We start from the raw sequence: 26,696 nt of genomic DNA, 5'->3' as shown, positions 1-26,696 counted from the left end.
TTAGTCTCTTGGGTTATAAAGTGCCCTTTATGTTGAGCCACCAGCTGAGTACCTTAAAGGTGAAGTGTGTCATTTTTTTTGTGGTAAAATATTTCACATATCCCAACTTAACATGCTCAAAAAACTGTAAGTAAGCCATTTGTTGGTTAATTTAATAAAAAAAAAAAAATATATATATATATATATATATATATATATATTAAAAAACATTTAAGTTACTTAAAGCTGTCTCTTGAAACCTGCAATTGTAGTTATTTGTGGAATTCTTTTCTTTGCGTGGGTTCTGCACTGGCACAGCTCCTCAGCGCGGATGAATCTAATGTTTTGATGTGTCGCCGCACTGATGTGGATACTGCACTTAGGAAATCACAGATTCGACCCTACGTCTAGGAATATATGACCCTTATAAGAATTTTTACCGGATATTGTCATTGAACGAATAACAAGTCTGCCACTTTTGTTCTGACCAACTGAGGAAAAAAGCATTACAATAAATCTCGCTAACAATGGTGATTAAATCTAACGATCGGTTAGCTCATATCACATCAAACCGTGCAAATTATTAATTTATTGTTTTACTTTGTTCTCAAATTGTTAATGTTAACAACATCAGCATATGTGCATGTAGTGTATTACCATTACTAATTTCAATTTCATTTGGATTTCATATATTGAAATTCTTTTAACCCAAAAAGCAAATAATTATTTCTTGGAACTGGCTTTCTTTAAATACAAAACTTGTGTAATCTCTTGTAGGCTATCTTTAATCAGGTGCACATTTAAAACTGGAATATAATCTAATTTCAGTCACTTACATGTGTTTCATAAACGCATTATATTTTCTGAATTATAATCGGTCATGAAAATGATAAATGTAATTATTCCAGCAGCTGTGAGAAAGGCTAGAAACGATCTGCCACTGCAAGACCCTAAAATGCGATATAGCCTACTAGCCAGAACAACTTCTTTACGTTACCAGAAGTAATGCAATGATGCTGCAGCATTATCACTTAAATAAATTTGCTAAAGAAATAAGTAAATAAAAATGTGAAAAATAAGTAAATAAATTGAAATAAAATAAAAATTTAATAAAGTTAAATAAATAGATTTTATTATTAATTTATTCATAATAAGTGTGTAACAATGTGTTTTCTAAGAGTCTGTTTCTGAGATGTTAGTTATTTATTGATAAGCAGATGGTGTTGCTTTGAACACATGGAGGACAAGGCCTCATTTTGGCTCTGAGTTAATAATTAAGTGTTCAGAGCACCACTTATCATAAGCAAAGAGATCTTACACAAATACAAATATATTTCTGGCTGCTCTGCACCAATGCACGGATTTAGAGAAGGCACAGAAGGGCAAACTAATCCTATCTGATATTTAGAATCAATTTACGTCTTTAAAAGAAGCCAAAAGGTCCTTGAAATCCATGCTTATCCCTGAAAATACTGCAAAACAGGCAAAATCAATGGAGGTCAGAGTTTCGTATGTGCTCTCTTTACTTAGAAAGCACTTATTCTATTAGCTATGTGCTATTAGCTGCTTTAAAACCATGGTAATGTTGTTTGTGATGGGTCAGGGTGGTTACCGTGGTAATAAGGAGGGGGCAAGAGTCCTGGATCCAATGGGAGGGGGAGCACTGAGGAGCCCTCATGCAGCGATCACTGGTCTTGCACCATCCGCAGCCCATGAAGGCTGGAGCCAGAAGACAGGAGCTACAAGTCCACAGCTGTTCACATCCAGGGCCTCTCAGAGGAATCTTAGAGACCTGAGGAACATGGTATTAAACTACATTTAGCAGATGATTTTATACAAAGCAACTTGTTGACAAAATCTTTTCAGAGGAGGTGACTTATTCACTGATGTCTCTGTTTCTTTATTGCAGTCATACCCTGTTTACTATATCAGTTAGTCTTAAATCACCAGTGTGTTTGCTATCTATTCACAAATGATTTTCCTGAAAATGTTTGACCCGTTTCCCAAACACTTAACACTTTTAAGAATGGCCTTGTCGTTCACCTTGTTTCCTGTTACCAACAATAAGGAGCCGTCGTGACGCTGTGGAGACAGCAGGGCCATCTCGGAGGACACCGGGAGAGCGTCCAAGCGGAAATCCACATGCGGCTCAGTCTTGCCAAAGCGGGAAACCACCACCTGCGGAGGATGCCAGCAAAAATGGGTGGCCTTTTACATCAAAAGCCTAAACAGTTAATGCAGGACCTTAATATAGAATGTGTATGGTTACAAAAAGACCACAACAGCATGTCTGTCGTTTACTGGAATAAGTCTGCATTCCACATTGATGATTAAATGCTGCTATTGAATGATTTAAACCTTGTGGTTTCTGGTGTAAGCTATTTATAGAGAACACAATTTGGATCAGGTCAACAGCAGGTCACATGACATTGGTCTAATTTGTCTTAAAATTTTTTTTTTTTTTTCATATAAAGGAGTACTGTTTAAGGACCTTTATGATATTTTGCAGTATGACCTTTCATGACAAAAAAAGAGGATATTTTACCAATGAATCCAGTAATGGATAAAAAATGAAATATATATCTTAGTGTTCCTGTAGCTCAATTGGTAGAGCATTGCCCAGGAACACATGATAGGTAAAAATTGATAGCCTGAATGCACTGTAAGTCACTTTGGATAAAAGTGTCTGCTAAATGCATACATTTTTTATTTTTTATTTAATATTATTGTTTTAGGGTGAAATACCACTTCCAAAAACCTGACAATACACAAGATCTTATTCCTGAAAAGCAAATATTCTACATGGAGTTGGTGCACACCCGTTATTTTTTCCTTCCAGGTTATAAAACATTAAATTACAGATCATGTCTGGAACTTTCCTTGGGAAAGAGGAAGCATCAAAGGAGGGTGCAATCCAGAGGCAGTCTTTGTACGCAGACAGCCTCTGCCTTGCCATGGATACTGTAATAACCAGTGTCTCTGCCTTTCAGGGTAAAAGATGACAGATTGAACTGCGATGACTGCGGTTGATGTCAAGGAGTAGGAACAGACAAAAGCTTAGGCCCTAGGGCAAGTGCAGACGTAAAGACCTCTGTCTATCTGGCATGCTGGGAGGTGTCAGAACAGTGGCTCCATCCACACACCTGGACTAACATTTATCATGGTTACATTGCAATTACAGGCCTCCAAGACAGCCTATGACTGAATAGTGCTTGTGCTCCATTAGCGATCAGTGGATCACATCATTAATAGCCCTGGGCTTTAAGCATGGGGCATCTGGTGGAAGAGAGTATGTCATTACTGTGGTTTTAGTGATTTTAAGATGGTGTGCGTGACATATCTCCATCTCACTCAATACAATGCACTAATGTGACTCTCTCTGTGGTCTGTTTTAAAAGCCCAATCTTTAGATTAGTAACATATCAGATCGGACTGTAGAAAGTGTCAATGTTCAGTTATTACCTTAAGGAGCTTTTTCTTTTTTTTTTTATCTTTCACTGGAGTAATACATGTAGCCAGGGCAATTCACAATACCGTTTTATTACATGAATAAAAGCAGTTGATTTAGGTGCAACTTTTATTTATTTTTTTGCATTACCTGACAATATACAATGAAGTGCATGCAAGCTTTAAGTACAGATTTACAGGAACACAAGTTTCCAAAACCTCCTAAAGTGTGGGAGGGAATTTCCTCTCGTCACAGATATCTTCTACAGACATTAAAACAGACTGCTATATAAATATATGTAATATTTATTTAATATTTTAAGTAATAGCAATTTCTGTTCTAAGTAAATAGTATATTGTTTAAGATTGATCATTTTTGATAAATTGTAAATTATTCATATAATATATAAAATATAAATATCTAAATAATATAATATAAATAGTAAATTAAAATAGTTTATTTAAAAAATTTCAATATAATAATTCTGTGCCAAGGTGCTGCACAAACACAATGTGCTACATTCATGACTCCAAAACAAGAACCCACAGCTAAAACTTGGCGAGTTTCATGTGGCCAAGAAAGTTTCCAAAAGTGTTAAACCGTAAAAGGATTTCGAGTCCCAGAAGCGACCAAGCTAAGCCAAGCTTAATTAAGCTGGCCATGGCAGAAAATGGCTACAAATGGACCTGTTATTGAAGGAGGAATGTTACACACACTGGGGAAAAATACACACCGCGAGGCACTAATAACCGTGTGAATTATAGCTTATTGTGTATGTAAGGGAAGTCCTACTCACAAACACAAGGCAAGGTGTTGAGTTTTTCTCACCGAGAGTGTGGCAGAGTGGGAGCACTTCCTCACACAGAATAAGGACCACTGGGACTGTTACTGCCCAGCACCCCCCTCTTCCCAACCTTTTAAAAAGCTTGTGGGGCTCTTGAAACTTCTCCACTTAACCACTACTCACTGCATTCCATATTTTATTTAACTTCATCAGTCTTTCTCACAATCTTTTTTTTTTTTGCATTCTCATTGTCAAGGCCTCTTAAACACTCACCCACTCTCTTTGTCTTTGAAAAAACTCTCTCTCGAATGGGACAGCTGGACTAGCACTCAGCCCTTACCAGGCCTCCCTCCACATCCAGACAAAAGAGGCGAGAAAAGTTGAGAGGAAAAAATGTAAAAAAGGAAGAGAGAAAGAGAGGGAACGACAGCTGCAGCCGTTCCAAGAAAATGCCATGCGAGGACGTGTCATCGAAGCCTAGTGCTTACTATTAACGTACCATTCGGTTCCTCCGCCACGCTTCCGTGCAGCTGTCACCCTTTCTCTCGCCACTCATTTCTCAAACATTTTCCTGTGGTATTTACAAAATACCACAAGTCTCTATCTAACACTTCCATGAGCAAATAGTCTCATTTTTGGTGTGCAAGCCGGACAGATTCAACATTTGGGTCTGTGCCACTCTTGCACAATAAACATGTTGAGACATTGATAGGCAAAGTTTCACCTTGTGTGCTTTTAGATTGGAGAGCTGGGACAGTGCTGCTCAGAGGTCAAAGGTGACTCAAATGCAAACAGGAAAAGACCATATTTCCCAACCTGCCATTGGCACCTGCATTTTCCTTCATTCTGAGCTGTTTTCACTGGTCACGTACTTACATCCTGTCTATTTACATGCACAATAAAACAGGGAAATAGCGTTGGCAACAACAGGACTTTGACAAAAAATATTCTGATTTAATTTTAGATTCTGCAAATGCTTCACCATTTCTTTTCCCAGAATGAGGTCAGCCACATTTCTTCTAGCACTATGGCACATACTAAACTCATAAATTCAATCTAAATGCTGATTTGCTAATCCAGACATTATGTAAGTTCAGCTTTAATAGTGAATAAATAAAATAAATGTCTCACCTGGATGACGCGGCCCTCAGCTGTGCCTAGGCTGACCACAGTGTGGTTTTGGATGGGTACCACAGCTATGGAAGTGAGAAGAACATTCCGGAAGCGTCCGTGGAAGTAGTCCCGGCGTGGATTGGTGCTTGTGACCTCTAGCCGGTAGCCTCTTTCGTGTTTGCCACAGCTGAAGGAATCTCCTGCAAAGCTCTGGTAACAAAAACAGAAACACATTGACAAGTTAGACAAGTGGTATTCTACCTGGCAACAAGCAGAGGCTCTCAATAGCCTATTGGTGTGGATGAATTCTGCAGCGCTGCCATTTTTCCAGAAGACTAGCCTTCACCATGCCAAATGCAATTTGTGGGTTAGATGCTTGTGCAAAAGAGTGACTTAGGCCCCACACACTAAATCTCCATCTAAGCTCGGCATCTACTGTTTCATCCTGGCCAATGCAGTTGCGTGTTTTCTCCCATGGTGCTTGGATCATCCTCGCCACAATCTGATGGCTGTGCTCACAGATGGCAGGAATTCATGGGTAACTGTGAGGAACGTTGGGCTTGCTGTTGCTCTGTTAGAGCTCCGATTGAGGCCAGCTTTGTTTGGCTGGGATCTTTACAACCTGTGGAGTTTTGGAAGTTGCAGAGAGGCTGTTTGGTCCTGGTGATATTAAAGGGGCCATATTCACAACACTTCTGTAGCATTTAATTCTTTCCATATGAATTACAATGTCGAAAAACATTTTTATAAAACTCAGAATCTATCCATTTTTGCGACTGTACCTTTAAGACTGTATTGTTTATGTGGTGTATTGTATGATGATCTGTGTTTTGATTGGCTGTACCTGCATAGCTTGCACAGTCATTCATCAGGGCAGGCCAAGCTGATGAAACCAAATAGGCACTGAGGGAAAGAGCTTTGTGTTGTGAATATTAGATCATCTATCAACTTCTTATTTCAAAAGAAAAAGGCTTTTCCCTAATATGCCCTCTTGAAGAAAACTAAACTTACATTTTGATTATACTTAAAGGCAAAATGTGAAGATAAACCTGCCATCATTTATTCACCTCTACTGTATATCATTTCAAACTCGTATTATGTTCCTCTGTGGATCAAGCTGCACAATAAAAAATCATATCACTTATCATTTAAGTACCAAGCTTCGTATGAGAGATGTACCACATTTGAAGTCATTCCTCCCTGATAGTTTCGGGTCATAAGATTTTTTTATGTTTTTGAAAGAAGGCTCAACAAGGCTGCATTTATTCACACCGAAATGCATCCATGCTGAATAAACGTATTTATTTAAAAGTAAACTTTGAACAGTAGTGTAGATCAATCCAGTAGATAATTTATGAAAAATATCATTTAGACCGTATCATCAGATTCATTAAAATTCTTTCCTAAAAGCATGATTCATTCAGGAATTGGACTTTTCTCATGAGCTCTCAAGAATGTTTCTATGATTTTCAAAAATGACGTTTTAAATTCCAGTTCCTTATAAAACGAGGTCTTGGAAAATAGTGCCCAAGATGGGATACGTTCATGATACAGTACATAGACAGCTTGACAATCCTTAATCATTTTCACTATTAAAAGGGGCAGTTCAAAGTATAGTTCACCCAAAATGAACATTCTATTATCATTCACTTACTTTCATGTAGTTCCAAACATGTATTACTTTCTTTATTCTTTGGAACACAAAAGAAGATAATGCGTGCACAATGGTCACCAAAACTGTTTGGTTACTAAAATTCTTCAAAACATATTTTTTTTGTGTTCTGCAGAAGCAAAAATGTCCTAAAGATTTGGAATGACATGAGGGTGAGTAAACAATGTCTAAATTTAAATTTTAGGTGAACTATTTCTGTAATTATCATAGTTTATCCAAGTTAGAGATTACCTCAGAGTAACCTGAAAAGAAACAGGGCACCTGAGGCCTACACAGTGGTCAAGCTCAAAGGGTCACAGACCCTAGTATGAAAGCAAAGAAGTCATTAATAATTAATGAAACCAGACCCTGGCACCACAGGCCATGACTAAAATGTTGGAGTACAGAGAACAGGCGGTTAATGATTAACACCGTGCTCACTCAAACTCTTCTCAGATGGTGTTTTGTTCCACTGTATGGTGAAGGCGCTCTGACAAAAACACTAAAAAGGCACCCATGAAAAATCAGACAAGCATAAAAAGGACACTCCATCCTGTGCCAGAAAAGTTCTCACTCTTTCTACCCCTCTTTCACTGGCGATCTGAGTAAGATGTATGAGTCAGTGGCATGACTGCGGTTGCAGCTTCATTTTGAGGGCATGTCTCAGAGGGATGCTTTGAAGATGCAGAGAACAATACAGGTAGACGATAAATCAGGCCGAACGAGCGCTGGTCCCTGCTCTCATTACAGGGCCGAGCGGGATGGCTCCGAGGCACAGAATTGGTATACAGGTGAAAAAGCCAGTGAAAACGAGGGGGATTACGGGCCAGCTCATCCCAACCCCTGAAGGCAGAGAAGGACTTCTGCCTATTGAGGGAGCAACAAAACAAGAGAGAGTGAGACACATGTAGCATGAAGCGGCCAGTGAATTCATCCAACTGTGTACAAGCCTGCCTTTGATGTGTCTTCGGCAGGACACGTTTGCTTTGCCGGGTTATATAAACCCACCGTAATCCATCATAACGGCCAAGCTGCCACATATTTCAATAGGACTTGTGTGAGAAAGCACCATGGCTTGGAATTGATTTGGGGGGATCTCTGAAGCCTTTCCTATGAGAACCTGAGCACAGCCCTAAAAGCATGTTTTAGAGGAAGAGAAAAAAGGTTTGTGGGATTATTTTCAGAGCAAATAAACTTCATGTTTAACCTGTGTGTTTGAAAAGCGAGACATTCCACTACTTGGCTCATGGTATTGGAGGGATCAAGGGTAGAAATTGAAAGAACCTAGACGGTGTTTTGACAAGCTTCGTTGCTCTGATCCCCGGGCTCCTCCAACCGAGTGACTTGCAGGTCGGATCTTCATTCTCGCCATTTCTCACTTCATTTATTAAAATGAATATTCAGGGTTGAACACAAATTATACTCCATCAACAGCATTTGTGGCACAATGTTTATAGAGTGCTGCAAGGAAGACGTATTTTGTAGGCCAACTCTGAAGTCTGCATTACCTTGGTCCCATCAACAAACAGCCCATAGGACTTTTCCATTGGCTTTTGGACTATGGAAGAAAATATGATCTGTGACCAACTAAAGTTTCTTATTCTCATATGCTTTTTTTATCAAGATAATCTTCACAAATGAACACGACTTTTATGAATTTTGAAGCCTAAATACAATTGACAGAAGTTAGAAAATACCTTAAAGGTGCAATGAACGAACCACCTTTGTTTTTTTATTTTATACTGTTCTCTGAAGTCCACAATGTTATCAAGATTTTTACATTAAAAAGTTTAACATTTATGGATTCTTAGTAGGATTGGTTGTTGAAGATCCCTAACTTTCATAGGTTATTTTCCGTCTTGTTATAGTGGGCATAGCATGGCATCTTTTAGTTTCGATCTTTCTGAAAATGCTGCATTGATTTGTGCCTTGTTTGTAAATGAATCCATAGTAAAATAAAGTCAAGTCAAGTCACCTTTATTTATATAGCCCTTCAAATAGGAAAAATGTGTCAATGCTAAAGGACAATAGTAAACACATTTAAGTTAAAGGCAGTTCATCGCTGAATTCAGTGGTGTCATCGTCCAGCTCTGTTCAGTTTAAATAGTATCTGTGCAATTAAGTCGATGATATTGCTGGAAATTTATTGTCCCCAACTAAGCAAGCCAGAAGTGACAGTGGCAAGGAACCAAAACTCCATCGGTGACAGGATGGAGAAAAAACTTTGGTAGAAACCAGGCACAGTCGGGGGATCAGTTCTCCTATGACCAGACACAAAAAGGACCAAGTTCTTAAATGACGCAGTCTGGAACTTTATTTAAAATAAAGTTTATCCAATCTTTCCTAACACTGGGATCAGAAGGAAGGCAATGCAAAGATTAGTTTTTTTTGGCAACTTGGCACTTGAAACACTGAATTTAGGACAGTGGAACCAGGAGTGCTTGTTTTAGGGTTTTAGAACTCATTGCTGCAGCACTCTACTGATTAGAACAAAAAATTTCAACTTGCCACCCAGCTTCTTTTAAAAACATATAGAGATTACAGTAACACACTTACGGCAAGACCAAATAGTAAATAACAAAACAAAAATTTAATGAAAAATGTTTTCAACTTGTAAAGCTGTTTAAATAAACATTGAGTTAGCAAATGATTTTATCACATTGTGTTAAGATCTTGTTAAATGCATACTGTTTGCATCTTATGGCTATACTATTAAAATGGTGAATATTTTAACATTTATGCATAGGCCCCATTCACTTTTCACTGTAAGATTTAAAGAAAAGCAGGAACTAATTCAATAACAACAAAAAAAGTGCTGTCAATTGAGGTTAACCTGGATTGAACCCAGAATATTACTTCATAGTTGAGTATTTTAAGTATTATTTCAAATAATGCAGAAAAATATCCCACAAAAACAGAATGGCAGGGCCGGTGGGTAGCTCCTCTTAGACACATTAAGCAGCTCTCATTGTGTACAGCACAATGCTGAAGAGATAGAGTTACTGTGCCCCACCTTTGGTGCTTTATAGCCTTGTGGCCTTTGGCGTCACCTCCAAAATGCTTGATATGAGTGAAAGGAGATCTGTACGACCAAATGTCACCTTCACAGACTTTCTGTTAATCCTCTGGCCGTGGTACAGTTGCGAACACTTACAGCATACGTGAAGATTTCTTGAACATCATTGCTCCATGCTCCCACCCTTCAGCTGCTTCTTGACGAAAATAATGTGACCTTTGACCTCACAAAGTTTTCACTAATGTTGTATATGTTTATATGTATGTGTGTAAGATTGCGGTGTGCCCCACCTGTGCATTTAAACGGCACGACGCAAAGCAACCCGATTCTTGTGTTTATGTGCCTTTCTTGGATTACTAGGTCGTGAAGGTCAGTAGTCTGGGGAGAATTAGAGAAGCTGACAATTACGTGGGATTAGAGGCTGGCATTCACCATGCAGTCCTGGTGCCTGGCTGCTAGTGTGTTAATACCTGTGGACTAGGGAGAAACCAAAATTAAAATTCTTGGTCGAAGCCGAACAAAATGAAACACTGGGCCGAACACGTTTTTTCACATTTTTCACCCATTTAGGTCTATTTTGTCTTTTTTCACCATTGCAATAATTGAATTGCGTGCTTTTACTGTTGTGTGCAGCTTTTAAAAAAAAAAATCTATTACAAAAAAACTATTTAAAAATATATATATATTTTTTACATTCTAGCAGACATTATACCAACAAAGCACAATTTAACTTAAAATTAGTAAGGTAGTAAAATGTATATACATTTTTTGGCCATTTTTGAGACTGGAATCAAGCATGTATTTTTTACTTGCTGAGCAGAAGAGAATTCTTCAAGTTCAGCGCAGCGTTAGACACTGGGTCTCATTCACTTAATATGCGTAGGCACAGATTTTTGCGTGAAATGTGCGTACGGACGTTTTCACGAATAAATCATGATTCATCAAAAACTTTCGTACTAAAATTTATTCTAAATGTACGAAAAGATTCAAGAACCTTATAAGCATATAAGCATATGTTAAGAACCCTATATAATTAGATGTTATTGATACATTATAATTACAGTTCCAATTTATATATATAGAGGTCCAAACAACAATCACCTGATCTATCCTTATATAAACGGTGATTAATGTGTCTCATCTTGTGTTTAGAGGCGTGGCACACTTGGTACTGCTTGAAGACTTCGCGGCGCGTGCTCTAAGGAGAGAGCGCGTCTTTAGAGAATACTGCAATATGGCCTATAATGCGATTTTTTGAAAGCAGATTTTTATTTATATAAACATTTACAATGCCAGTTTCAGATTGTTCTCATTTATTTGCACGCAACTCATGAAATTAAGTTTCAGAATTTCAAAGGAATTAGTTAATTTAGCTTGTCTTGAGCTGCATGCGTGTAAATGAACACAGTGCTGCATTTCGCTCTGATACCAGCAGAGCGTATATCTATTAAAATAAAAACTTGATGGTTTAACATTTAAAAATTGATTAAGAATTAAGAAATTAGGTTGTAAATATCAGTATTGTAATTTTACATTTGTACTATAAATAAAATATTTTATTGTTTTATTCATATTTAAATATACATTTTACAGTATTCTACAATATTTATTATTTTGTATTTAGATTTTTTATTTATTATTAACAAAAATTAAAATAACTTTGGCATGTGTACATGTCTGTGCTTTTTCATATCTCTATACTTACGGCAGAAAATCTAAATATCTGCATAGAAATTTCTGTCAGTATCGGGCAGTTTAGTTTATTGTACATTATTGCCGTTTATTGTACAACTGTAGTTTATTGCAGTTTAGTTTATTGTACAAGTCGCACCTTGGTTTTTACCAGCTGTTGTCTGAGAATTTGTCTTTTGTTATCATATTAACTGAAGATCCTGTAGACTCCTGTTCAAGTCTTTTTCTTGTTTTCAATTTTATTCTTATGTTACTTTGCCTCGCATTCCTCTTTTTGGTGTTATCTTGTCTTGTTACTCAATTTTTTACTTCTTTTTACCTCTCAGCGCAGCAGTCAAGTGATCTGTCAGCAGGGGACTTTGTTCCTCACGCAAGTTTCCAAATGGGAACAATACACGACCCAGCACAACTGCTTGAAAAAAAATGATCAGTTTATTCAACTGCTCATGGTTAAATCCATGTTCATCTAGTGAACTTGAACTTGTTGTTGCATGTTGCAATACAATTCAGTTAAAGAGCATAATGATTAATATGCCTGGAAACATAATATAATTCAGCACAAGTCATTAATCAAACTAAAATCATGATTAAAAAACAATTAATCAAATAAATTTGTTAAAACAACAAGACATCATGCTTGAATATTTTTCATCGTTCCTTTGCAGTTAATGAGCCATGAAGCACAGATTGGGCCAACGCTACACAATTTACACTAGCTAAAATAGTGACAAGCTAAACATAAGCGAGACAGAGCTATCATTCTTATTACAATGACATAGACTATGGAAGTACTTATGAACCATGCTCATCCATTCAATTAGATAAACAGGCATAAGCAAACGGGGATAATTTAGTGTGGAGTCCATTCTGGAGGCCGGGAGGTATGTCATTATTTACTCGTGCAGCATGGATCTATTCAAAGCATTAGCGGAAATGTCCATTCATTATAGCAGACAAGATGAGGACGCTCAAACACATCGCTCTCTGCCACAGTCCACAAGCATGCTGGAATAAAAACCTCCACCCTTATGCAAGGAGCATGGATCTGATAAAAGGGTATAGAGCACGGCTTTAAAACCATGAAGCGCTGAGACCCTTTAAAAGATCAAATCCAGCCCTTTATGGAAGAAAAGAGAGGCAGAGCATTCGAACGCCTGGTTTGCAGTTGCCCGGAATAATCAATTCCAATCTTGACTGTAAAGGCTTGGCAGGGCCTGCTTTTCTGTGATGATCTTACGCTTTTTCACATGTCAGAGGGAGCAAATTAAACGTGCCTCTTACTGGACAGATCAGACACAAGGGTTTTATTTTGGGAGCTGTTAAAAGAGTTTTTTTTTAGATTCTCTGTTCCTAATTTCAGCTAATTTATTTCCACGCATGACATTCTGTGAAGAACTTTGCTCCAAAGAAGTGCCCCCAAAATTCATAAAGAGCTGAGAATGAACGTGTTAAGCCCATCTTGACACATTTAGTATGTTAATGCTATTAGAACAATAGAAAGAGTCTATTTGATGATAATCTAATGTTTGAAGAGGCATATTGTCTTGGAAGGCTTTAACACACCATTAAATGGCCTCTTATCATGAGGTTTATCAGAGCCATCTTTCCTGTAGTTGACACTAAGAGGAAGATATGATGAAATCCTTATGTCGATGTGGGCTTTTGCGAAAACATGCAACCTATGCTACACATTGCGAGCAAAGATCAAGGATTTTACTCACAAAATACCCTCTTTCTGCCAGAAAAACACAACTAACGTGCGAAGAGCATGAGTGTGCAGCAAATTCGGACCTTCATAGTCATATTTCTCAGCACTATGATTCAAAGCAGGCAGGTGGCATCCTTTTTATGATACACAATTCCAGTACCAGTCAGCTATTATACTAAGTGCGCAAAACCACGCAACAAATGAAAAACAAACCATTGAGCGTGGCGGCAATATGTAAAGCATGACCGCATGGTAGAACAATGCATCATTGTGCTATCTTTTGGTAAACCACTAGAAGCTGGCATGTATTTTTATTGCCTTTTTGCAGATACCTTCAGGGATTACGGTCACTTGAATGCATTAATAAAACACATCTGTTTGTTTTGAACTCTCAAGGAGGAGAAGGGGGGCACAGACCCATCACTGGCCACAGGCAGAGGAGACGGACTTGTTAAATAGAATAGTAAGAGATGATAACTCTTTTTCCTACTGTTTAGCTACGCAGCCTTTGATTATTACATAAGTAGAACAGTTTCCTTTAAAGGGCATTTGATGTTGCTAAAAAGAACATATGTTGTGTATTTGGTGTAATGCAATGTGTTTATGTGGTATAAGGTTAAAAAAACACTATTATTGCTGCTCCTCTATGCCCCACCCTTCTGAAACGTGTTGATTTTTACAAAGCTCATTGGTCTGAAAAGCGAGGTGTACACTGATTGGCCAGCTATCCAGTGCATTGTGATTGGCCGAATGCCTCAAGCCTATGACGGTTATGTCCCTTAACATCCTGTGATGCCGTGTATCCCAGCATGACTAGACAAAACCAATAAAACCCATTACAAACGAGGCATTTGTTGCATCCAGCGGAGACATAATTACTCATGATAATGACTTATATGGTCTTTTAACGCGTTACGTTGCATATCGAGCTGCGTAAACATAAAACCATGTCTGCATTTGTGATTGGAGAAACAAGTGCTAATCTACACTGCTTAAAACTCAAGTTTGAATCATCAGTGGCAAATTCTTTAAATATATATAACACGTACTTATAGGATGTGAGTCCGAAGCACCAAACTATCCTTGCAAAGTTTGAACTGCCCCATTTTATAGAACAGTCTTTGAGCACAGACCCATTGTAGGCTATTCTTCAGTTTCAGGAAACAGTCCTCCATAAAATGCATCACACAGTGGGCTTGAGTGAGGAATGGCTGGCGGGTGAAAGATGTTTCGCTTTCACAACGAAAACACATAGCATCTCTACGACATGGCGGCGGCGGTAACAACAATACTACAGTAAGAATAAAAGTTATGCCTTTTTTCTTTGCTTGAACATTTGGGTGGTGTTATGCGAAATCATCCCACACAGTGATGTAGACATGTGGGGGCGTGTTTAAATGTGGTGTTTTAGGAGGCCGTGGACAAGTCTTAACCTTTATAAAAAAAATTATATAAAAAAAAGACAAGTCTTTGCAACTTTACAGATCTTCTTTAAGCACCAAGAACTTGTAACACACCAAAGAGAAAGGAAAAATTTTAATTGCATCCTATGAACCCTTTAACCACGGTCTCTGATGGTATACTCAGTGCATGCATCAAATTTCCTCTCTAGTCTCTATACTAGGAAAACCAAATAATTTTCATGAAACTTAGTTCCAATAACTGATCACAAATTTGTATTCTGCTGTTGGTGCTTTTATTGACTTGAAAAAAACTGAGGGGCGACCAGCATATTCAAATTTTCTGAATACATGACTCTCATGAGACAGTCCTTTTAAAAGGTGCCACAGAATGCTTGGATACAATATTTTTAATTGTTCTCTGATATCCCCAGAGTGTGAATATGAAGTTTTATATGAAAACAGCAATTTTTTTAAATTGCTACTTTTAGGGTATGCCAAAACAAACTGTTTTTGTGTTTGTCCCCTTTAAATGAAAATGAGCTGGTGCTCCCACCTTCCTTCTCAGAAGAGTGCAGAGCTTCAAGTTTTTCCCAATTGAATGAGCCAGTACTTTTCAGTTAATCAAAATACTTTCAGTATGAATCAGTCAGCAGTTAAGTACTTGACCTGAATCTTTTACTGTTACTAAATGATTGTTCATATGATAATGAATATGATATATGATAATCATTGGTGTTTTGTTAATTTAATAAATAAATACATTTTAAAAACATTGAACATGATAAGCCAATAAACAAGTCTGTGTAAATGCACATTTTGAAAATCGGTATTAAACTTATGTCTGATTTACTGAAATTTAAAATGATAATTTGATAACAGAACACTGCAGTGAGCACTGAATTGCATTGTTTCAATTGAACTTGAATTTTTTCCTCAGTTGTTCAAAAAAAAAAAAAAATGGTAACAAAATCATTAATGAATAATTATTTAAATCTGAAAAATAATCATAAAATTCTCATGTAAAATACACACTGCTACAAACCCTGCATGACTGACACCTGAAGTCCACTCCATTAGCTGACCAAAACACTGGGTGTCACGCCCCACAAAACTCACAAGACAGGTATCAGGTAAAAGCTTGCTGTCTTTTCACACGAACACACAGGCCTACTAAGGGATAAGCTTGAGAATATCTGACTGACGTGCTGAATGAGGTGGAAGGGCAGTCGCAGATAAGCTCTTATTTGCGGTGCATTGTTGAGTTCTCAGCAGGTGATAAAGTAGAATAGTTACTGGCCAATCCAATCCGTTCCATTACTTAAGCACACATTCATTTAAGACTGCATCCCACAGAACCATTGTGTCGGCATTAGCATCAGGGCAGTATAGCGGAATGGCTCTTTTGACCTAGTGGGGGAGGTTGAGTCCCTAGCGAACCCCGAAAGGTTTATTTGTGGTCCCTGCTGTGTAAGCTAAAACAATTAGAAGAGCTCTTTGAACTGCACCAAACAATTAGTCTGGATCAGTCAACTCTAGATGGTTAGCGGTGTGCGCTGATTGAATATCCAACCTGACCGGACTCATTAAATGCTTCAGCGGGTATTTGATTTACACCTGGTCAGGATGCCTTTAACCTTACATGGAGGTTCCAGAATTGAGCTCTTTGATGAAACCTCGTGCTCACAGACCCGGAGAGCTGGAAATTACCGGAGGGTGTAAAAAAATGAGGAAGTCAAGGTATAGTGGATTCCAGAGATGGATCAGCATGCCTCTGGGCCACTGACTCACCAAAGCAATCTCTCCCTTCGCCTGACACTTACACATGTTTCTGAATTATGCCCAGAGAGCACCGACAAGTTTTTCAAACCTGAAGGCTGTGTTAGATATGGGCCAGTCATCACAATAATGAAGAAAAAAGCTGCAGTGCAATAAACCTGAAGTAAACGGTAGAGTACTGGGCTGGCCAATCGTATGTTTGTTTGCATGTGAAGTTCCTTTCAAATAACAGATTGTAAGCGCAGCCGTTTATCAGTTGTGTGCTGCTTTACGGGAGTATTTAAGACACACAGGCACATCAGAGCAGAAAAACTGTAGGAAGAGAGCTATTTCAAAAAGACCAGTAATTTAACATTTTTATATATTTTATAATATAATAATATAAAATATATAAATAAATATAATATGTAAATATGATACTCATATAATGTAGAAAAAAGAATATTAAATATATAATAATAGAATTACTAAATATTGTAAATATACATAAATATGGATATGTATAGAATAAATATAATATATAAATAGTATATGTATATATAAATAGTATATATATTATATATTTCTTCTATATTATATTTTAGTTGTATATTTTATATTATATTATTAATTATATTTGTAAAACAATTTAAATAATTGTATTTTTAATTTAAGTTTAAAAAGTATACATTTTTACATATTCTATAATATTTTATTAATGTTATTAAATTAATATTTATTTTATTATTCTACAAAATTTATATAATATTAAGTAGACTTTTTAGCTTGAGAAAAGTTGGCACAGCAAAAATAAGTACATAAAAGTCAGAAACATCCCCATAGGTGCTCTCATCCCCAGATGCAGATGAGATGAACAGTTCACACCTGGATGCCAGCTGTCCAGTCTCCTCTAGCTAACATGATGGTCCAAAGTCACGCAGGTTTCCCGCCAGGGCAAGGCTGCCAACATGAGCTCACTGCAGGGGCTTGACATTTTGAGAAGGCACACAGCTGCACATCTCCACCTGCCTCCTGGTCAGAGCTGTTTGTCTGTGACGTGTACGTGCCTGTGTTTTTGTGCTTTAGCCAGAAATGATTCAGGGTGACTTAGTTCCTCAGTACAAACCTCAACTCACCCACATAAAATACATTTCTTATACATGTGTAAATACACATAGAAACGTAACCATGCAGGGAGCTTATCGAAACTTCTCAGACAGGATACAACAAGTACTGTGTCTTTCACCATTATTTTACACCTCCCAGAGCTGAGACCGTGGCCTATAAATGATCTAGGTTTTGCCTCTTTTGCCCAAACACATCTTGCATAAGCAGGCAGCAGCATGTACGCTTTTTATACGTGCTAAGTACAGTGCATTAGCATGTCACCCTGTCCTTACATGACCAAAACACACTGTAATGCAAAAGAATGAGTTAGGTACAAAGAGCTAAAACTATCTGATTTACATTGATGTTTGCTTATTCACAGTCAGAGAGATGTGGGAAAAAGTGCACAAAGTAAGTTCAAATCAATGCACTGCCTATTGGCTTTTCCTTACACTTTAAGACTTGCCATCTCAAAGTATGTTCATTTAGCCACAGTGGCAGTAATAATTAAAACAGCTGTCGATCAAAACTCCCTCTTCAGGAATTATATTACAGGCGGCAATCAATCAAGCTTCAGATTCAATTTTAAAGTAATCAGCATTTGCCAGTTGTTCCCCTGATCAATTGTAATCTAATGATAATTTTGACCTTAAATGTGGCTGTTTGTTATAGCCGGTCTCATGTGTCCCCCTCCCCTCTGCCCTTTCAAAACAGGGGGCGCTGGGTTTGTTGGGGTGGTTCCAACTCGTATATATCCATTATTCTAAACAATAAGGACTATTTTTCTGTCTGTTTTATTAACGAATACTGCTGAGCTCTAGCAGACTGGCCAATCGATAATATTAAGAGCTTGGGTGAAGTCTGAAAGCTGTGGTGTCTTTTTCTCATCGGGTAAGAGTCTATTACGGACTTTGGCGATTTATCTAATATGATATTCAAATAACTTTGGCTCCACATTGACAAATAAAACAGGAAAGCAAGGCTAAATTCAATCAAAACTGAAGTACAGTGTCAGATGCCCAATGTTTCCACATAAAGGCAGGAGATGTTGGGAGTCTGGTTTGTCGAGTAGGTTGTCTAAGAGCAAAAACAAGACATTGGCATCAATTTATCAAGCCTTTTTACAATGTAATTGTTTTATGACACTGTGTCAATTGCCCCTTTATGGGATGATAAGACAGACTCTGCATAACATATGCTACTGGTATCATAATTCTCAACGATGGCACCATGATTTGTCGTCTGCCATAGACACACACTCAGACACACACACACCCAAAACAAACAAATGCACACATGCACACTCACTTATGGACAAAAACTGTGTAGAAAACGCACACATCCTTTTCATGAGATGTTCAGACCTTTCAAACATTTCTTCGAAGATGCCTAGGGAAATATCTTCCAACTGACTTGTTGCTTTAAAAGCCATTTAAGCTATTGTATGTCCGCTTAATGATGAATGATAGAAACGCAGCTGACTTTGAGCAGATTGTTTGGATCAAGGATCCACAGAACAAAAATATTTAAAATGTCTTGAGTGCTTCAGTCTGCAGATCTTCTGCTCAAATACGTGACTGAGTGCACTTTGTGAGTTTGGCCAGATAAAGTTCAGGGCACTGAAACAACCACACCAGACTGGAGAGCTGTGTGGCTCTGAGAAGAGGCCAGCCACTCCGGTCTGGCCCATATGAACTGCTAAAGCGACCAGCACAAAGACTGTTAGAGACAGTTGAAGAACACCTGCTGAGTAGTGATCTGGGCTTCCCCGTTATATGGACTCTGATAAGACAACACTCAAGCAAATAAAAAAGTGAAGAGAACAGGCATAACGACTAAAACTTTTCAAACAAGCCTGATTCACATGAACCTCAAGCAAATTGGGGTTTCCTATCAAAGAAAATTATGCAGCTATCTGCAAATGGATTTATGGATGGATTGTAAATATTAACTGGTTGTTAGGCAAGAAAATGTTTGAATGAACAAGAAAAACAAGCAATGGTGGGTCATGATAATGAAATAAATTGTGATCTTTATTTGAATCCAAGACACATTAAACACATGAACACATTTACCTAATTTCACAGAGCAGAGAGTTCTGACTGAGAGTTTGAATTATTATATATCTGTTAAATAAGCACCATAGCTGAACTGCACAGTGTTGTTTTTCATCATGTAGGTTACAGAGTCAGCTAACAGAACTCTGACAGAAACTCCTTTCATATGAAAGCTAAATTATCATTTAAACTGAATTATATTAATATGATTTAATCTAATATTTTTTTAGTTAATTAAGTGCATCATCCAGATTTCTGAAGTGCACTTCTTTATGGAGTTTCAGTGCACACACTATTTATAAAAATATAAAAGGCAAAATAGTGCACAATTCAGGATCCACCTTAAAGTTTTACTGATCCCCAGTGTATTTTTGTTCCACAGCTTTGGACAATTTTTCCCATTCACCTACTGTGCGCCACGCTATCCAGCTTTAGTGGCTCTCTGTATAATGTACCTTTACGTTTTCAAATCATGTGTCTTACTATGCAGATCTGAGCGATCTATGACTATGTTGAGTAATGAACTCTGGGAAGTAATAGCCCTGCATTATCGACGGGTCCTCAGGGAGTCGTCAGCAGATCAATTTTTGTCATTTATTGATCAGCATGATTTACCGATTGATCCAACAAATAGTGATGGATAACTAAAAAAGACGAGGAGGGTCAGTGATTTATGATGGCCAGGCAACTGGGCTGACAAAAAGTCAAATTTGTTCTTGGGCAACATACTCAAAGGGTCAGCAAGTATCCTTTTAGCTAAAACTGACAGGAGAAAATGCATGATTTGGTTGAAACCTCTTACCTGGTTGAAATTTTTCTCCTCTGATCCTGGAAAGTGACTGAGATTCCTCGTGTATCCCTTCTGCATGAAATCCCTGAAGAAGTTATTGATGTCTGTGATGGAGATAAGGCAAACGGCAGAGCTGGCCGTGGGCTCCGGTGAGTCGGGTTTGCTCCGGGCAAAGGCAGCAAACAGCACGTCCTCTCCTTCTTTCAGGCCCATCTCCTGCTGAAAGTCGTATCCGACTTTTGCCACATGCGCAGCCTGGAGAACATTGAAAACCATCTGAGCCGAGCGCTTCTTTCTTCTTCGCTCGGAGTAAATACACTCAAAGGGCATTTCAACGTAGCGCAAGATCTCAGGATCTGAAGAGCACATGCGTACGATCCTCGTGTGGAAGGAGTTTGAGCTGCCACCTTCTCGTTGGACGGTGAGAAAATACACGTATGGGCCGCTCTGGAAGGAGTAGACGTAGTGCAGCGGGTAGTTTCCACGCAGCCCTGGGGCCAAGTCCATGTAGGATTGTTCGGAAAAGAACTCAAAGCCGTCTTGAGTCTCTCGCATCTTCCTGACAGAGATAGTGTGGTGGAGACGCGGGATGGTTGAATCAAGAGGCTCAGAGTTTGCGACGAAGAACCTCACGACGCCGCTGCTCATCACGTTTAGGATCTGAGTGCCTGAAGGTCCTGCCAGGCAGTCTGGACAACCGTGGCTGCTGTCTTTGTTCTTCTTTGAATACATGCAACTGATTTCCGCATCCAGGGGTCCATCCTCTAACAGGTAACGACGGCAGACGCCGTTCCCAACCGAACCACAGCTGAAGAGCTCAAGATCATAGAAAGTCTCCATCAATAGGGCCATATTGGTGTTGTTCTTGCTGAGGGGTTTGTTTTTGCAACCACTGCATGGATCTTGTGCTCTGCAGTCATGACCCTCATGGACAGGCCCGGTATTATACTCGTGTATCTTCTTGATGTCTTTCGACAGAGCGTACAGCTTGTTAACAGCACCTACATACACAGTTCCATTGAATTCCAACAGATTCTGGATGGGTGTGTCAGACACAAAGTGAGGGAGGTCATAGGTCACAGAGAGGTCGAGTTTGGAGCTTTCTATTGGTTCCTCACATTGACTATTCAAGCCCCACCACAGCATCTGAAGGATGATGAGGATGGAAGTTGCTGCAGAATAGTGAAGTCTCATCTTTGTTCTTCTGCAGAGTAAAAAGACAATGTTTATTTAGCATATTAAGCATGTAAAGCTTGATTTATTAAATATATTATATATATATATATATATATATATATATATATATATATATATATATATATATATATATATATATATTTTTATCTACAAAAATAGGTTGCATAAGTGCTTTATGTTTTGTATCATAATTCATGACTTCAATTTTTTTCATGACCAATTTTATGACTCACATGGTGAAAATATGGGGCTCTTGGGGATTTTATTTAAATGGCGAAACAAAAATGAGGAAAAATATGCAATTTGCTGAAGCTGCTGTTATTTACATAAACAAAAAGTAAGGTTTCTGAAAGGAATTCAAAAAATGTGCTTATAAAGTTAATCCAGTAAATGTTCATCTTGAAATTTTACTAAATAAATGTTTTCTTACATTTACAATATGAAACATTTTTCATGCGAAAAGACATGTACTATGACCTGAAACTGAACATTTTAGAAGTACTTATGTGCAACAAGTTTTTACTATCATCGAATTTGCATATAGAATAAGATATTGTAGGATTTATGGACTAAAAGACTTCTGATTCTATACACAGAAGAACCCATTAACAGTACACAAAACACAAAGATACAAATTCTTTATAAGACAAGACGAACTCAGAACAAATGGGACTTGTAAAACACAGACAACAATGATATCACTAGTTTCCTTGCATTGTAGAAGCCTCAATAATTCACCACTCACTGTGCATGACAAAGCCATGGATAAAAGAAAGAGGGCAACTCTCCTCTGTCCTCGTGCCTCTGACTTAGACAGCACTTTTGTGGCGGTGCACCAGAAGAGGCGAATCATCAAAGAGTCAGGCTACACTGAGTGCACTGCGGTGACAAGTCTAACTTTAGACAGCGTTCTCAAGGGAGTGGTTGATAAACTCAATTAAGCCTGGTAGGCTGCGGACGCCGGAGAAGTGATTTATTGTTGGTGTACTTAAACGCTACTCCTCTAGGAGGTCGCTTTTAAGGTTGAGAGGGAGAGAGCGGCAGAGCTAGAGAATATGGGATTCACCCTTACTGTTATCTAAGCAACTGAAGTACACTGAGCAGCACTATAGGTCACTGCAAACAAAGAGAGAGACTGAGGAACTGTTGCACTTGCTGTCACTCTCCAGTAGGATTCAGTAATTGTATTGCTATTTACCTACATAGAGCATCTCCTCTTTAAAACACCTGATAAACTGACTTCCACATGTTCATTATATGCACTTCAAAATGTAAACACTTAAGTACAGCAACAAAAACACTTGGGACACTAAAGGTCCTCAATCATAGTCCTTAAAAAACGTTTTCTTGAATGTCCCTGGAACATGACTCAGATAAAAACACAGTGTGATTCACATAATACATTTCCACGTTGTTCTTAAATAAATAACATACATTTACCTTACATTTCACCCTTTTTTTCTCTTATGAAATTGAGCATGTAAAATATATTAACATTTACCTCAAGATGGGGAGTTTTACGCCAAGTTTAAGTCTCTGCAGACCTTTTTTCCCCCCATATTTTTCTTAGAAATTAAGCCCACTCACTTACTGTCAAGTCACTAAAATGGATGTATCCCAAGAAGAAGAAAAACCTTTACAGGTGTTTAGAGATAAACGGGCCCACATTTCCAAACATTATGTTATTAAGCTGAACAAAAACTAAACACAAGCTTTTCTTACCTGAGATTCAAGGAAACCTACATGTTTACAATGACTCGTCAACAGCTAAAAGCACAGCGTCCTCATATTTCCATGAAAACACCTCAACTAACATTCTTAGCAGAAAAAACCCGTATGTTTATAGTTTATAGTGTATATAGTTTTGGTGACATAAAAGGAATAGGAATAATCTGAGCCTAAGTGTTATCATACTCTAAATGTTCAGAAGTAAAACAAACGCTCACTCACCTGTAAAATAAAGACACCTGTCGGAGACAGAAATGGAAAATAATCACATCTTTTAACGGTTTCGCTGGAGACACGCGCGCTGTTTCTGGCGGATGCCTGCAGTCTCGAGATGCGACGGGGTGTTTCTGCGCGCTTTCTGCTAAAAAGTTGCTCTCTCTCTCCGCAACCCGGTATTCAGTGAGTGAGAGAATGTGCAGTCGGGTGACTCACGCTGGAAATGGGTCACATTAGTTTAAAAGGCTTGCTGTTGTACTGTCCGTAAACGCTGCGGGTCGTTCCTCCACGGCGCGCGTGCCTTTGGATAGAACGGCTCTCTCAGGTGAGCGCAGAAAGAGCTGTGGTAGTTACGTCACTGGCGGTGGAGGAACGGAGTTCGATGATTGGCTGCTGACATTTTACAATTAATTATTATTGGGGAAGTTCCATACACATCAAATAAAAGTGTTAATATTTGTAAACATTCTAATGTTTTCTTTTTATGTCTATTTACATCTCTCTCTCTCTCTCTCTCTCTCTCTCTCTCTCTCTCTCTCTCCTTTTAATCTTAATGTAGCTCTTGGCTCTATCTTTAAATCTTTAAAGCAATAATAAATATAATAAAATAAATAATCATCAAATAAAATGGCCTCACTTTAATTTTGTATTTTTTAAATGTGGTTTTAAACTATACCGTAGCATTTTGTTGAAATGTAAGTAAAGGTGAAAACCTCCCAACTATTTTGTTTTAGTTTATTAACCCTTTCCAGGGGGATAATTTAAAGCAAAATCAGTTATATATTTTAAATATAATATAAATACAATTGTAAAATACATAATTATAAAATAATTTATTCAAAATCCAACACAAACATAAATTATACTATATTTTGTGATTCAACATTTCATTTATAATGAGAAAAGATTTAATAACATTTACTGAATCTAATATTAATGATAACGTTAAGAAGACAAAGAAGAAAATATTTATTCTTATATTACTTCCGTTCTTCATTTAATTAATTCATCATACACTGCATCTGATGCCAGGATGAATAAATAGTCTATCCATTTCTGGTTGCAACTTTGATTTATAGTGTCATTAATCACCCTATATGACCAAACTGGTTAATTGCTAGTATACATATTGCATTGTGTAGCATTAAATTCATATACATCGACCTTTCATCAGTGCCTAAAGTGAGCTCAAAACATCAATAATTACATTCAACGACTCAATACTCCGCATTCAGAGACTTGTATTACGAAGTGTATCTCTCAGCATTGGACTGCCTTTCATTATATATCATGGGTATTTATTCGCTGTTTCTAAACTTTATTGTATCGTGAAGTTTGTGGTGGGCAAATATGCTGCGAATTATCATATTGCTTCTCAAAAACAGATGTAAGGAAGTTTACTACTGTGGTCGACTTTACACTAATCACTAAACCCGAAGTGTGAAATTCTGAACCTATGACTTTCTCTTCAGCTATGCAGGATCTTCATCCACCACCTGCCATGGGATGTTAATGTTTTTTTAAGGCCACGTGTGCGTGACGCATTAGACAGATATTCTGTGGTTATTGAGTCTTTTTTAAGTGGAGGATGCATGATTTCATGGAAAACAACAACAACATATTTTTTAAAATATTAGGCCAAAGTGTCATTTTAACGATAGATTTGTGGTACTGTGATAATATGTTTTTTATTTGTCGCCCTCTTGTGTTTGGGCCACAAAGTTCATAGACAGAATTGTAAAGTGTCCTAACGCCACCTAGTGGTGACCTAGTCCTGATTCTGCTGTTCTAGAGTCATGAACTCATCAATAAAATGTGTGATCTGCTGTTTGACACAGAGTGAGTGAAGGGAGGACACCCCAGATAATCTACAAAACTGAGCTGTATAGATTTACTACCCACTCTAACTTAGTCTTAGCTTTTATTTATGACCTTAAGGTCAATAAAATCCAGGTTAGTGCTGACCTGGTCATTCTCCTACTGTAAAACCTCATTGACGACTGATCATTTAAACCTGCCACGGTTCATTTGCAAAGGGGCTCTTAACTGTTGTGCACATCAGCAACTGTAATTTAACTATCCTCTTGACATCAATATATGTTGACTAAAGGGATGGATGATTTTATTGCATTTTATGATTTTTAATGCTTTAAGGAAATAACACGGATGACTTTTCAGTGACACAGTAGATCTGAATCAAATGTAAAGAAAATAAAAACAAAACAAGACACAGTTTCTCTTGCAAAAAGCAACCTGGATTTATATTCCTCCACCCTGGGCCGTCTAAAAACTATAATATATTGCAAATTGGATTTGACAATGTTATGCCAGGAAAGTTTTAAAAGGGTAAATACAAAGCTGCGTTTTAAAACTTTACTTTTAGAGATACATTCAAACCAGTTTTACAGCACTTAAGCTGATTAGTTCACCCAGCTGGCATTGTTTTCCTCCGGGTCATGTGACCACTCATAACTCCATTTCAGATTCATTTCATAATCATAATAATATTGATTTTACAACCTGGTCCGTGATAGACAACATAACAGGCTTTGTGATGCATTCAAATCAAATAATCTATTATTTTTTTATTTAGTCGAATGCAATGAAGTTTTAGGTCCCTTATGAAAAAGTACAAAAGTACACTTATATATTGTGTGTGCTGTTGTTATTTTGTTCCTTCATTCACTCAGCATATTGGTCTTTTATCCCAGGAGGCACACGTCCTGCTTTCTTTATATTTTTACAAACAGTGTTAGTCACTAAAATCACTCCTTTGTTCATTCAGTAGGTTATTGTCCTGAAAACCTTTGCAAAACAAACCAATTATACCCCCAGATTCAATAAACACAGTTATCTCAAAAAGACAACACAGACAAATACATTTATGTCCTTTAAAACAATTGAAATTTGAACAAGAATGTAGGGTATTTCCCTGATTACAGTTTTCCATGCAGCTGAATATATAGTGAGACAGGAGGTCCATGTTTTTTTTAGTGTTTGTCTCTACAGTGACGATGATTCAGATGTGCTGCCCGTGGAAATGAACACCTGG

The 26,696-nt window shown here is 37.8% G+C and overlaps 1 protein-coding gene across 2 annotated transcripts in view; it reads right to left on the bottom strand.

Moving 5' to 3' along the window:
* Nucleotides 1–23,977, bottom strand: part of LOC128014220 (hepatocyte growth factor receptor) — a 45,550-nt gene extending 21,573 nt beyond the window's left edge. Inside the window, exons 1-5 of one of the 2 annotated variants that reach the window (XM_052597607.1) lie at nt 23,651–23,977; nt 20,516–21,707; nt 5,343–5,534; nt 2,023–2,157; nt 1,592–1,771 (exon numbers count right to left, since the gene is read on the bottom strand). In XM_052597607.1, coding sequence (XP_052453567.1) covers nt 1,592–1,771; nt 2,023–2,157; nt 5,343–5,534; nt 20,516–21,697 — 1,689 coding nt within the window. In that variant the 5' untranslated portion in view covers nt 21,698–21,707; nt 23,651–23,977. The remainder of the gene's footprint in view (nt 1–1,591; nt 1,772–2,022; nt 2,158–5,342; nt 5,535–20,515; nt 21,708–23,650) is intronic. The other variant, XM_052597608.1, reaches the window with a different exon arrangement.
* Between the last annotated feature and the right edge of the window lie 2,719 nt (nt 23,978–26,696).

Source organism: Carassius gibelio, chromosome B25, assembly GCF_023724105.1.
Source record: "Carassius gibelio isolate Cgi1373 ecotype wild population from Czech Republic chromosome B25, carGib1.2-hapl.c, whole genome shotgun sequence".
Classification (NCBI taxonomy): Eukaryota; Metazoa; Chordata; class Actinopteri; order Cypriniformes; family Cyprinidae; genus Carassius; species Carassius gibelio.
Note: the sequence above shows the minus strand (reverse complement) of the source record. Positions and strands in the feature narration are given on the sequence as shown.